Source organism: Elephas maximus, chromosome 4, assembly GCF_024166365.1.
Source record: "Elephas maximus indicus isolate mEleMax1 chromosome 4, mEleMax1 primary haplotype, whole genome shotgun sequence".
Taxonomy (NCBI): domain Eukaryota; kingdom Metazoa; phylum Chordata; class Mammalia; order Proboscidea; family Elephantidae; genus Elephas; species Elephas maximus.
The window spans coordinates 98,059,723-98,074,774 of record NC_064822.1 but is presented as its reverse complement, the minus strand read 5'-3'; the positions used below and the strand labels follow the sequence as shown (position 1 = coordinate 98,074,774).

General features: G+C 36.2%; 1 protein-coding gene across 1 annotated transcript in view; it reads left to right on the top strand.

Annotated features, from left to right (window-relative positions):
- Nucleotides 1-15,052, top strand: part of ADAMTS20 (ADAM metallopeptidase with thrombospondin type 1 motif 20) — a 212,744-nt gene that overhangs the window by 176,811 nt on the left and 20,881 nt on the right. Inside the window, exons 32-36 of the mRNA XM_049882873.1 lie at nucleotides 6,658-6,858; nucleotides 7,558-7,687; nucleotides 7,903-7,997; nucleotides 8,085-8,179; nucleotides 9,044-9,177. Coding sequence (XP_049738830.1) covers nucleotides 6,658-6,858; nucleotides 7,558-7,687; nucleotides 7,903-7,997; nucleotides 8,085-8,179; nucleotides 9,044-9,177 — 655 coding nt within the window. The remainder of the gene's footprint in view (nucleotides 1-6,657; nucleotides 6,859-7,557; nucleotides 7,688-7,902; nucleotides 7,998-8,084; nucleotides 8,180-9,043; nucleotides 9,178-15,052) is intronic.

Genomic DNA, 15,052 nt, shown 5'->3' with positions numbered 1-15,052 from the left:
CTCCCGAAGGTTTGAGACCAGTGGAGTATCTTAAATGGCTGCTCACAAGCTTTTAAGACCCCAGACGCTACTATGTAGAATATTTTCTTTATAAACCGTATTATGTCAATTGAGGTAGATGTTCCCTGAGACCATGGTCCCCACAGCCCTCAGCTCAGTAATTTGGTCCCTCAGGGAGTTTGGATGTGTCTATGGAGCTTCCATGACCTTGCATTGGTCAAGTTATGCTGACTTCCCCAGTATTGTGTGCCGTCTTACCCTTCACCAAAGTTACCACTTATCTATTGTCTAGTTAGTGTTTTTCCCTTCTCACCCCTCCCCTCCCTCATAACCATCAAAGTTGTTTCTTTTTGTGTGTAAACCTTTTCATGAGCGTTTATAGTAGTGGTCTCATAAAATATTTGTCCTTTTGTGGTTGACTTATTTCACTCAGCATAATGTCCTCCAGATTCATCCATGCTGTGAGATACTTCACAGATTCATCAGCGTTCTTTATCATTTTGTAGTACTCCATCATGTGTATATACCATAGTTTGTTTATCCATTCATCTGTTGACGGGCATCTAGTTGTTTCCATCTTTTTGCTATTGTGAACAATGCTGCAATGAATGTGGGTGTGCATATGTCTATTTGTGTGACGACTCTTATTTCTCTAGGATATATTCCTAGGAGTGGGATTGCTGGATCATATGATATTTCTATTTCTAGCTTTCTAAGGAAGTGCCATATCTTTTTCCAAAATGGTTGTACCATTTTGTATTCCCACCAGTAGTGCATAAGAGTTCCAATCTCCCCTCAGCCTCTCCAACATTTGTTATTTTTCTTTTTTTATTCAGGTGAGTAATGCTGGGGTGAGATGGCATCTCATTGTAGTTTTGATTTGCGTTTCTCTAATGGCTAGAGATCTTGAGCATTTTCTCAAGTGTCTGTTAGCTGCTTGAATTTCTTCATTGGTGAAGTATCTGTTCATTTTCTTTACCCATTTTTAATTGGATCATTTGTCTTTTAGTTGTAGAGGTGTTGAATTTTCCTGTAGATTTTAGAGATTAGATCTTTGTTGGATTTGCCATAGCCAAATTTTTTTCCCAGTCTGTAGATTCTCCTTTTACTCTTGATCAGCATAAGTGTTTAATTTTTAGAAGATCCTGCTTATCTAGCTTATCTTCTGGAGTTTGTGTGTTATTAGTTATGGTTTGTATCCTGTTAGTGGTGTGCATTACGGCCTCTAGCATTGGTCATATTTGTTCCTCTATGATTCTTATAGTTTTTGGTTTAACATCTAGGTCTTTGATCCATTTTGAATTATTTTTTGTGTATGGTGTAAGGTATGGGCCCTGTTTAATTTTTTTTTGCAGGTGGACATTCAGTTTTGCCAACACCATTTATTAAAAAGACTGTCTTTTCCCCAGTTGATGGACTTTGGGCTCTTGTCAAAGATCATGTGACCATAGGTGGATGGATTTTCATCTGGGTTCTCAATTCTGTTCCATTGGTCAATGTATTTGTCATTGTGCCAGTACCAGGCTGTTTTGACTATTGCAGCTGTATAGTAGGTTCTGAGGTCAGGTAATGTGAGTCCTCCTACTTTATTCGTCTTCTTCAATAGTGCTTTACTTATCCAGGGCCTCTTCCCTTTCCATATAAAGTTAATGATTAATTTTTCCATCTCTTTAAAGAATGCTGTTGTTATTTGGATACAAATTGCATTGTATTTGTAGATTGCTTTGGGTAGAATTGACATTTTTTCACAATGTTGAGTCCACCTATCAATGAACATAGTATGTTTTTCCATTTATGTAGGTCTATTTTGGTTTCTTGCAGTAGGGTTTTGTAGTTTTCTTTGTCTAGGTCTTTTATACCCTTGGTTAGATTTTTTCCTAAATATTTTATTTTTTTTAAGGGCTGTATTGTATTGTATAGTATTGTATAGTATTGTTTTCCCAATTTCCTTTTTGTCATTTTTCTTATTGGTGTATAGGAATCCAACTGATTTTTGTATGTTTATCTTATATCCTGCTAGTCTGCTGAATCTTTCTACCAGTTCCAATAGTTTTCTAGTGGAGTCTTTTGGGTTTTCTATGTATAGTATCATATCATCTGCAAATAGGAAAAGTTTTACTTCTTCCTTACCAGTTCAAATGCCCTTTATTTCTTTTTCTTGCCTTATTGCCCTAGCTAGCACTTCTAGCACAATGTTAAACAGGAGTGGTGATAAAGGGCGTCCTTGTCTGGTTCCTGTTCTCAAGGGGAATGATTTCAGCCTTTTCCCATTAAGAATGATGTTGGCTGTTGCTTTCATATTGATGCCCTTTATTATGTTGAGGAATTTCTCTTCTATACCTATTTTATTGATAGTCTTTATCAGGAATGGGTGTTGGACTTTGCTGAGTGCCTTTTCTGCATCCATTGAGATGATCATGTGATTCTTTTCTTTCCTTTTATTTATGTGGTAGTTTATGTTGATGGATTTTCTAATGTTGGAACCATCCTTGCATACCTAGTATGAATCCCACTTGGTCGTGGTGTTTTTGTTTTTTTTTTTTGATATGATGCTGAATTCTATTGACTCGAATTTTGTTGAGAATTTTTGCATCTATATTCATGAAAGATTTTGGTCTGTAATTTTCTTTTTGCGGTGTCTTTGCCTGTTTTGGTATTGGGGTTATGCTGGCTTCATAGAATGAATTCGGAAGTATCACTTCCTTCTCTACATTCTGAAATAGTTTACTTAGTGTTGGTGTAAACTTTTCTCTGAATGTTTGGTAGAATTCTTCAGTGAAGCCAGCTGGGCCAGGGCTTTTTTTGTTGTTGTTGAAAATTTTTTACATTACCTTTTCGATCTCTTCTCTTCTTATGAATCTGTTCAGATTTTCAATATCAGTTTGTGTTAGTTTGGTAGTTGGTGTGTTTCTAGAAATGTGTCCATTTCCTCTGGGTTTTCAAACTTGTTGGAGCATAGTTTTTCATAATACTCTGTTATGATCCTTTTTAGTTCAGTTGGATCTGTTGTAACGTCTCCCATTTCATTTCTTATTTGGGTTATTTGCATCCTCTCCTGTTTTTCTTTTGTCAATTTGGCCAGTGGTTTGTTGATTTTGTTGATGCTTTCAAAGAACCAACTTTTGGTTTTGATTCTTTTTATTGTTTTTCTCTTCTCTATTCCATTTATTTCTACTCTGACCTTTATTATTTCCTTTCTTCTGGTGGCTGTGGGCTTCTTTTGCAATTCTCTTTCTATTTGTTTGAATTGTGTAGCTAAGCTTAGATTTTGTCCCCTTCTTCTTTTTTGACATGTTCATCTTTTGTTATAAATTGACCTCTGAGCACTGCCTTTGCTGTGTCCCAAAGGTTTTGGTATGATGTGTTTTTATTCTTGTTTGATTCTAGGTATTTTTTTATTCTATCTTTGATTTCTTCTATTACCCAGTGGTTTTTAAGCAGGGTATTATTCAATTTCCATGTAATTGATTGTTTTTTCCATGTTCATCCTGTTGTTAATTTCTACTTTGATGGTTCTTTGCCAATTTTTTAATTGTACTATTTGTCTTTTTGTTGTTGCTGTATTCTATAGATTTTAGAGGTGAGACCCTTGTCAGATATATCATATCCCCAATTTTTTTCCCCAGTCTGTAGGTTACCTTTTTACTCTTTTGGTGAAGTCTTTTGATGAGGGTTAAGTGTTTAATTTTTAGGAGCTCCCAGTTATCTAGCTTTGAGTCAGTTTTGGTAGTTTTGTCTTTCTAGGAATTTGTCAATTTAATCTAGGTTATCTAAAGTGTTGGAATACAATTGTTCATAACATTCCCTTATAATCATTTATTTTTGTAAAGTTGGCAATGATATCTCTTCTTTCATTTCTGATTTGATAATTAGTTTCTCTCTCTCTCTCTCTTTTAATCAGTCTACATAAAGGTTTGTGAATTTTTTTGACCTTTTCAAAACCAACTTTTGTTTAGTTTATTTTCTCTATTTGTTTTCTATTTCATTTATTTCTGCTTTAATCTTAATAATTAATTTTCTTCTGTTCACTTTGCTTTACTTTTTATTATTTCTTAAAGTAGAAGTTTAGATTATTTATTTGAGATGGTTCTTTTTTTTTAATCCAGTCATTTGAAGCTATAAATTTTCCTCTAAGCACTACTTTTGCTGCTTTCCATAAGTTTTTGTATATTTTATGTTGGTTTTCATTCATCCCAAAGTATTTTCTAATATCACTTGTGATATTTCCTTTGACCCATTGGTTATTTAGTAGCACGTTGTTTAATTTCCACATGTTTATGAATTTATAAAATTTTCTTTTGTTATTGATTTAGACTTTTATTCCATTGTGGTTGGAAAGCATACTTTGTCTGATTTCCATCTTTTTAAATTTATTGAGGTTTGTTCAGTGGCACAGCATATAGTCTATCCTGGAAAATTTTATTGCTATTTGTTTGCTGTTTTCTTAAATATTTCTATAAAGCCTGACATGTGGTCATCAAAGTCTCTGCTCAGTTAGTTTAGTGATCAGCTAATGATTGAAGAGTCATTTATTTTCGTACAGAACTTAAGATCAGGTAGAACTGAGAGTATAGGTGTTTCTTACGTATTTCCTGAGCTTGCATACAGCCCTGGGGATGCCCGTATTCCTGTGCATGTACATGGCCTTCTAGATACCCAAGAATATATCAAAGTTTTTCAAAGCTCCTGTGGGCATCTCATTCCCCAGCTTTTCCTTTTAAGCTTTTTGGCTAGCCTGTTATTTGCTCCACCAGTTACCCATTACCTGAGACAGCCTCTAAATTAAACAGTTGCACGTAGTTGTGTTTGAAAAACGCCCTTAGGAAAATGATTGTTTGCACTGAGTGAGATCAGAATCAGTTCAAATAAAGACAACCTTGAAAATGGGATCTTCCAGAAATCCACCAGACATGTAAAATAATGGCAATCTCTGGGAACTAGGCTTTGATGCAATTGTGACTGCATTGAGTCCCCCTCAGTGGTTATCACTCTGCTGGTTTTCACTGATTGCATGCTATTGGATTTCAAGCAGAGCTGGAGGGAGGAATGGGAATTGGACAAGTTAAAATGCCACAAAGCTCATTGTTCTTATGGAAATTGAGCTGTGTTTCTTGAATAAATTCTTCCTGGATCATTGCAAGCCTTTGGTTAATTCTCAGAGTCTGGAAAAGTTGATTTTATTTTTTTTTGACAATTTTTAAAATTCTTTTGTGAAGGAGAGTATTTTTAGAGATCTTACCTCTGCTATTTGCATTGATGTCATCCTTCTGGCGTCAGTTTTAATTGATTAATTTTTCTCTTCATGATAGTATTTTTCTGCTTCTTTGCATGCCAGGTAATTTTCTATTGCATGCCAGACATTATGAATTTTACCTTTTTGGTTACTGGATATTTTTGTTTTCCTGTAGGGTCACTATGAGTTGGAATCAACTCGATGCCAGTGGGTTTTTATATACGTGTTTTGAGTTTTTCTGGGATATTATTGGGAAGCAGTTTGGTCCTTTCTTGTCTTACTTTTAAGATTTGTGAAGTGAGACCAGTTCATTGCTTAGTCTAGAGTTAATTATTCCCCTGTATTGTGGCAAGGCTCTTCTGAGTACTCCACTCATTGCCCTGTGTATATAAGGTTTCCAGTCTAGCTGGAAGAAATGGGCACTATACTTGGCCCTGTGTGAACATTGACACAGTAACTTCTAACCCTTTTTGTTGCTTTTTTCCCTGACCTCAGATGATAGCCTCACATGTGTGCATTGGTCAAGACTTTACTGAGCACCAAAAGGGGTCTGGGAACTCTTGGAAATTCTCTGGCCTTCTCTTTCTGCAGCAATCTCCTCTTTGGTATCCTGTCCTGAAAACTGTAGATTCCTTAGTCTTCTGAGACTCTTGACTTTGTCTGTTTAGGTTGGGGTATCCACTGGGCTCCTCTGGGTTCCCTTTCCTTGTGCCGTGACTTGGAAACTCTCTCTCAAGGCAGTAAACTGAAGCAACTATGGCCTCACTTTGTTTGCTCCCAGTCTCTCAGTGATCACCGTGCTTTGTTGCCTGGTGTCCAGTGCCTTAAAAGCTGTTGTTTTACTTATTTTGTCTGGTTGTTTTGGTTGTCTCAGATGGGAAGATAAAATCTATTTCTTGTTACTCCATTTTTGGTGGAAGCAGAAGTCTATTTGTCCATTTTTTTGGCTGGGATTTAATTTATATATAAATCACTTACTTATTTTAGTCAGATCATGTTAGATGTCCCATTATATATAGTAAAATGAATGCATCCCAAATTATACTTAGTTGCTAGACTATAGTTAAAGCTAATAAACGTTCTTTATTTAAAAAAAAAAAAATCCCTAATAAGCTTCATTTTTCCAAAGTTGTGCCTATTGAAAGATAAAGTTTTATTCAATCAAGATATTCTTGGTAGTGTAATGGGAAAAAGCACAGGCACTACAGATAGAGAATCTGGGTCCTTCCATTTATTGTTAACAACTCTGGGAAAGTTGCCTAATGTCTCCAAACCCTTGTTTTTGTCTATAAAGTGAGAGTAATAAAAATGGGATTATTCTGGGGATGGCATTACATACAATATAATAAGCACCTGGTAGATATTTAGGCCAGATGACTGAATTTAAGGATATGTTCTTCTCCTTGTGAATTTGTATTTTTTAGTGTGCAGATAACTGTGGATTTAGTCACCAACAAAGGATTACATATTGCATTGGGATCCGGCCTACTAAGAAAAATAAACTCCATCAGCTTCGGCCTATAGGCTATCGAGAATGCCCTGTGCTGCCTTCCCCTCAGGTTTACAAATGCAATTTTAGAAGCTGTTTGCACATGGTCACTTGGAAAGTTGGAAAATGGAGCAAGGTCAGTGAATTTAAAACCTCATTGAGTCTTTCTAGCTGTAGGATACCTGGTCATCTGCGTGTCTAACTAGATCCTCATGGTTGTCTCATACCCCTGTTGTCTAAAAACTACTTTCTCAGTTGTTTGTATATCTTATCTTCCTTTCTATGCTTGCTGTATCCTTCTTGTAAAAAGAGGCCACAACTGATACTTATTTCTATTCCTCAGAGAGCCTTACACAGTGGCTTGCACTTTGAATAAATGTCTAAGAAATATTTATTGTCTAAGTGAACAAGTAAATGAAGCTAATATATGAGTAACAAAAATTATTTGGAATTGTATTTCATTCCCAATTTACTTGATGAAAACCAAATAAATATTGGCCTGCAATATTACCATATAAATCAATAAGAACAAACTCTCAGTTTTCTTAATATCCATCATCAATTAAGGTTTATTAAGTATTTACAATGTACGGTTGATATAACTGCACAAAATAAATAAAAGGAAGCCAGTAATTGAGAAATAGTAGAGTCAGGCTTATGCCTAAGGATTTCCTCCACCTGTGACTGTCCAGCCTCCAGAGTATTTTAACATCTACATTCTGTCCATTGACCACCATTTTGTTCAAAAAGGGCCTAGTCTGAGAGGAAGAAGCATGGGTTTACTGGCCTTATTATCCAGGATCTAGTTTACCTTCACTATTTATTCTGCTCACAGTGCTCAGTGACTTGTGGAGTTGGGATAATGGACAGAAGAGTGGAATGCATGGCTGAAAATGGTTGGTCCAGTGACTTATGCTTAACACATTTAAAACCAAATGCTCAAAAGAAATGTTATGTCGATGACTGTAAGTATTAGATTTCAAAAATCTACCTACCACCTGAGCGTTCCTAAAGCATTTTAGTTTAAATTTAAAAAGTAAATATTTGTAGTAGTTGTATACTCTGTGAAGCAAAGTATACAGATTTTCAGAAGGTAGCAATATTTTTATCATCGAGGCAAGTTCATTCTGTGTTTTTAGTTTGTTTGGTGCTGATAAGTTGTATTCACTTGTCGTTGAAGGCAAAACATTTACCAGCTGCAAAGAAATCCAAGTGAGAAACAACATTACGAAGGATGGTGAATATTACCTTAACATTAAGGGAAGAATAATAAAGGTATTATGAAAATAGTTTCTACTTGATTTTAACATTGACCATTGCCTTTTGAAGAAGCTGTTCTAGATGTTTGCATTTTTCTTTTAGATTCATTGTGCAGGTATGCAGTTGGAGAATCCCAAGGAATATGTATCATTGGTCAAAGGTGAAGAAGACAACTTTTCTGAAGTATATGGCTTTAGGTATAAGTTGTTTTTTGGACTATCTGCACATTTTTTATAATGTCCCTGGGTGATGTAAACGGTTTGCACTGGGCTACTAGTCTAAAGTTGGTGGTTCAAACCCACCTAGTATGCACCATAGAAGAAAGCCCTAGCAATCTGTTTCTATAATCATTAAAAAAAAAAAAAAAACAGGTGCCATCGAGTGGATTCTGACCCATAGTGACCCTACAGGACAGAATAGAACTGCCCCATAAAGTCTCTAAGGAGCACCTGGTAGATTTGAACTGCTGAGCTTTTGGTTAGCAGCCATAGCTCTTAACCACTATGCCACCAGAGTTTCTGTAAACAATACAACCAAGAAACTCAGGTGAAGCACTTTTATTCTGTCACATATGGGATTGCCATGAGTTAGAACTGAATCAATGGTAGTGGGTTTTTGGGTTTTGGTGCATTTTATGGTCCTTAAAAGAACTAGAAATTCCAGCCTTTGGAGTAATTATTGAATAGCTCACATGGGGACAAGTAATTCAGAAGCAGGTGAAAATATTAGGACCTAAGCCAGACGTTGTTCATACATAATAAAGAGATGAGTGTTAACATGTGCTCACAGAGTGATTGTGTGTATTTTCAGAAATTAAATTAATTCCAGTAGCAAGAGCTAGGAGGATTATAACTGAATTATTTTTCCACAAACTATTCCTGAATTTCAGATTGAGAGTTTTATATGCCAATCTTGAGTGATTTTTAGTCCTTTCCCATTTAACTTACTGACACTGTAATATTAAAGAGCAGAAGTGTGTCTTTTACCTCGCGACTTCTAAAATCTACTTTATGGCCTAAGAACCACATCAAAAATATAAAAATATTCTGATATTAATACAGATTACAAAATCCATATGAATGCCCTTTCAATGGGAGTAGGAGGCAAGACTGTGATTGTAAAAATGACTACCTGGCAGCTGGATATACTGTCTTCAGCAAAATAAGAATTGACCTCACTTCTATGCAAATTAAAAGTAAGTGCATACTTTCTGTTTGTGAAATGAAAAGCCTCCATTTGTTATGAAAGCCTAGCAAGGTACCAGTGTATGTGATAGTGTATATAAATATAGAAACACCTAAAAAAAAAAACCAGTGCCGTTGAGTCGATTCCGACTATAGGTCCCTATAGAGGGACCTAACATTGTGCAATAATTATTTAAAAAATATTTTTAAGTCATTAGCTATATATTTCACATGCAATGACATGGATCATGGGAACCCTTAATATAATGCAATGGTAATGACATGGATAAGATCCTACTCTACTAAGACAAAACACTCTACCTTAAAAATCCCAACGAAATTAAGGATAAGGAAGTTACCATACCCAACATACTTGTGTAAGTTTTTTAGGGAATTTAAAGTAATAATTAACATTAATTTCATATTACAATTGACTAAGTATTTTAATATACATTTGAAACTCCCTATATACATTTTCAACTCTATCTCTCTTTTCCTTCCTCAAACTTGTATTGCAAAAACTTGGCATTGGTTAAATTAAACCTTTCACACACTCTGCTCCTGCAACATGGAGTGGAATGTGGCAAATAATACACAGCCATGCTGACTGACATAAATTTAAATGCATGACTACTAAATACTTAAATGGGCCATTAATGCTGCTGAGTAACTCTTCCACTTCTCTAGTGCCTTGCCACTCACCTAAATGTCTAACTCATACCTTCTTCTCTAGCCTCAGATTTCTAAAATTTCTAACACTTGTACTTTAATAACTCATTGCTGATGATCTTATTTCCAATTTCATGGAGAAAAAAAAAAAAAACTCAAAAAGGAATTTCCACAAGCTTCCACAATCACATTTATCCAACTACCTAAATCTTTATAAATCTTTACTCATACACTTTGCTTTTCTCCTATTCCTGTGGATGAATTGTCCACACTTCCACATCAGGAAAACCCCTCCTTCTGCTGTGCTCTAGACTCATTGCCTTTACCTCACTCAAGAACATAATTTCAGCAAATTCTTCTTTCTCTTTTACATCATCAATTTTTCTTCTCCTATGAATCATTTACATCCTGCCTAGAGAAACAGGCTTTATTGTTTTTTTAATCTTAATTAAAAAGAAATCCTCTTGAGCCCCTTGCCTCTGGCCACTGTTCAATTTCTGTTTCCCTTCACAATAAAATTTCTTAAATTATATATTACTCCCAGTCTCCAATTTCTCTTCTCTTATGCTTACCTGAACTCATTTTAATCTGTCTCTCATTCATATCACTCACAGGAAACAGTCCTTATCAAAATCATCAATAACCCCGATTTTCCTAAATTCAATGCTAAATTCTTGGTTTTTGTCTTACTTGACCCATCAGAAGTATTTGGTTTCCAGGACACCACACTATTCTGGTTTTGTGCCTGTCGTGGCTACTCTGTCTCTTGTCTTTCTCAACTTTGCTGGTTCTTCTTCATCTTCCACAACACTAGATGTTGAAGAGTTTCATGACTCTCACTCCATTGGAGATTTCATTTAACTTGTAGGCTTCAAATACCATATATTAAATGACAGTTCCAAACGTATAGCTCCATCTTAGACTGCTATCCTGAACTCCAAAATCCAACTGTCTACTCAGCATATCCATGCGGATGTCTAATGTTGTTGTTGTTGTGTGCCATTGAGTCGATTCTGACTCATAGTGCCCTATAGGCATTTCGAGCTCAATGTATCCAAAACTGAACTTTCAAGATTTCCTGCTAAACTTGTTTCTTCTACCCCAAATTTTCCTCATTTGTAAATACCAACTAAATTCCTTCCACTTACTCTGGTTAAAATTTCATGTCACCCTAATTCCTCCTTTTTTATCACCAGCACCTGAATCTATCATCAAATCCTGTCAAGTTAATCTTCAAAATACATACCAAATCTCACAGTTTCCCACTAAATCATTTGTTACAACCTTGATCCAAGTCCACATCATTTTTCACTTGGGTTATTATCACCCAACTGATATTCCTGCTTTAATATTGCACCACCCTTGCCTCTCCCAACCCAGAGTCTCTTCTCAACAGAGAAGCTAAAGTAATCCTGTAAAACATAAGCCATATCATGTCTTCTGAGCACTCGTCTGCTCAAAACTCTCCAATTGTTTCCCATTCAGAGAATCTTAGAGTCTTTTCAATGGTCAGCAAAGCTTAACATCATCATCCTACCCCCATTATTATCTCTGACCTCATCACCTACCACTCCCTGTCTTGCACACTCTGCTTCAAACACAATGGCCTCTTTGTTGTTTCTTGAACACACCAAGCATGACGCAGCCTTAAAGTCTTTGAACTTAACTCTTCCAGCTGTCTGAAAATATTTTCACACAATTATTTCTATAGTTTACCCATTCATTTCCTTTGGGTCTATGCTCAAATTTACCTTCCTAATGAGGACATCCTGGACTACTCTCCACCCCTAAACTCCTTCTTCCAATCTTCATCCTTGCTTTATTTTCCCCCATAAATATCATCACTTCTACTACAGTATTTACTATATTACTTGTGTCTTCCTGGTAGAACTCGGGTTCTATCAGTCCCTGTTGCATGCACCATTGTGTTCCTAATACATGTAATGATGCCCAGTACATTATCAATTTAAGTAAATATTTGTTGAATAAAAAGTCTTAATTTTCTTTAAGAAGCTTATAGGAAAAACTTTCTGAAGAACAATCTAGAAGATAAATTGGAGATAACCAAAAAATGAGGAAAGTGAAGTTTTAAAAAATTCTGTTGTTGTTTTTTAAAATGTACACATCAAGACATACACCAATTCAACAGATTCTATATGTACAATTCAGTGACATTGATTATATTCTTTAAGTCGTACAACAATTCTCAGCCTCCGTTTCTGAATTATTCCTCCACCGTTAACATGAACTCTTTGTCCCCTAAGTTTCTTCTCTAAATTTTGGAGTTGCTGTTTTCAATTTAATCCCATACAGATAGGCAGATACTCTTTACTAATTAAGCTAAACTATTGTTTAAAGACCCCCCATGCATTGGTCATTTTGTCGTACAGTGGGGGCTTCTATGCTGCTATGATGCTGGAAGCTATGCTGCTGGTATTCAAACACCAGCAGGGTCACCGATGGCAGACAGGTTTCAGCTGAGCTTCTAGACTAAGACAGACTAGGAAGAAGGGCTCAGCGGTCTCCTTCTGAAAAAAGTTAGCCAGTGAAAACCTTATGAATCACAGCGGAACATTGTCTGATATAGTGCCAGAGGATGAGCCCCTCATGTTGGAAGGGGCTCAAAAGATGACTGGGGAATAGCTGCCTCTTCAAAGTAGAGTCAACCTTAATGATGTAGATGGAGTCAAGCTTTTGGGACCTTCATTTGCTGATGCAGCATGACTCAAAATGTGAAGAAACAGCTGCAAACATTCATTAATAATCAGAACCTGGAATGTACGAAAGAATTTAGAAATATTGGAAATCGTCAAAAATGAATTGGAAAGCATAAACATCGATATCCTAGGCATTAGTGAGCCGAAGTGGACAGGTATTGGTCCTTTTGAATTGTACAATCATACAGTCTACTGTGCAGGGAATGACAACTTGAAGTGGAATGGCATTGCATTCACCATCAAAAAGAACAATTCAAGATCTATCCTGAAGTACACTGCTGTCAGTGATAGGATAATATCCATACTCCTACAAGGGAGACCAGTTAATACTACTATTACTCAAATTTACCCACCAACCACTAAGGCCAAAGATGAAGAAACTGAAGATTTTTACCAACTTCTGCAGTCTGAAATTGATCTAACACATAATCAGGATACACTGATAATTACTGGTGATTGGAATGCAAAAGTTGGAAACTAAGAAGAAGGATCGGTAGTTGGAAAATATATGGCCTTGGTGATAGAAACAATGCCAAAGATCACATGATTGAATTTTGCAAGACCAATGACTTCATTACAAATACCTTTTTCCCCCAACATAAACAGTGATTGTATACACGTGGGGCTTGTCAGATGGAATACACAGGAATCAAATAGACTACATCTGTCTGTGAGGAATCTGCACATGTATCAAGAGGCAGTCATTTGAACAGAACAAAGGGATACTGCATGTTTTAAAATCAGGAAAGTTGTGCATCAGGGTTGTATCCTTTCACCATATATATTCAGTCTGTATGCCGACCAAATAATCCAAGAAGCTGGACTATATAAAGACCAGATCATCAGGACTGGAGGAAAACTCATTAAAAACATGCGTTATAAAGATGACACAGCCTTGCTGGCTGAAAGTGAAGAGGACTTGAAGCACTTACTGATGAAGGTCAAAGACTACAGCCTTCAGTATGAATTACACCTCAACATAAAGTAAACAAAAATTTTCACAATTGGACCAATAAGCAACATCATGATAAATGGAGAAAAGATTGAAGTTGTCAAGGATTTCATTTCACTTGGATTCACAATCAACACTCATGGAAGCAGCAGTCAAGAAATCAAAAGGTGCATTGTATTGGGCAAATCACCTTCAAAAGACCTCTTTAAAGCATTGAAAAGCAAAGGTGTCACCTTGAGGACTAAGGTGTGCTTGACCCAAGCCCTGGTGTTTTTAATCACCTCGTATGCATGTGAAAGCTGGACAATGAATAAGGAAGACCAAAGAAGAATTGACACCTTTGAATTGTGGTGTTGGCGAAGAATATTGACTATACCATGGACTGCCAAAAGAACGAACGAATCAGTCTTGGAATAAGTACAACCAGAATGCTCCTTAGAAGCAAGGATGGCGAGACTATGTGTCACATACTTTGGACATACTCTCGGGAGAGATCAATCAGTCCCTGGAGAAGGACATCATGCTTCATAAAGTAGAAGGTCATCGAAAAAGAGGAAGACCCTCAACGAGATGGATTGACACAGTGGCTGCAACAATGGGCTCAAGCATAGCAACAATTGTGAGGAATGTTTCGTTCTGTTGTGCACAGGGTCATTATGAGTCAGAATTGACTCGATGGTACCTAACAACAACATTCTTTAAAGAAGATTTCAGGAGGTATTTTTGGTTTGAGGTTTAAAGATTATCACAGGACAATAGTTTTGGGATTTCATCCAGCCTTGATGGCTCCAAAAAGCCTGGATTCCAGGAAAATTTGAAATTCTGTTCATCAGGGAAAATGAATTTTGGCAAGAGGGAGCAGCATGAACAAAATAATGAAAGAGTAAAGCATCTTAGTGCCATCAAAGGATAAAAATTAATTCAGTTTAGTCTAAACATAAGTGGGGTTTGAGGATGTTATCTGGAGAAGGACATCATGCTTGGTAAAGTAGAAGGTCTCAGAAAAAAGGAAGACCCTTAACAAGATGGATTGACACAATGGATGCACCAATGAGCTCAAACATAGCAATGATTGTGAGGATAGCACTAGAACCAGGCAACGTTTTGTTCTGTTATACACAGGGTCACTATGAGTTGGAACCAACTTGACAGCACTTAACAACAACAACATCTTGTGAAAGAAGTTCCCAAGAATCAGATAATGAAGGGAAATGTATACAAAACAAAGAAATTGAATTTTATCTTGTAAGTTACTGGAGCCATTGGGTAAAAGTATAAGCAGAAGAGAGAAAAGATTTGGTAAAGGGAAAACAAATTGTGTCCATGAAGCTGATTAGGAAGTTAATGTAATAATTCAGGTAGAGAGTTATGAGGGCCTGAATTAAGGACATGGTCATGACAGAGAGATTTGAAAAATTCGAAGAGGTATATTCTATACGATTTGCTAACTGATGTGATGTGGAATATTTGAAAATATTTCCAAAGTAACCGGGTGGATAGAGAGTGGTATTATTCAATGAGATAAAAAATACAGAATGGAAACAAGTT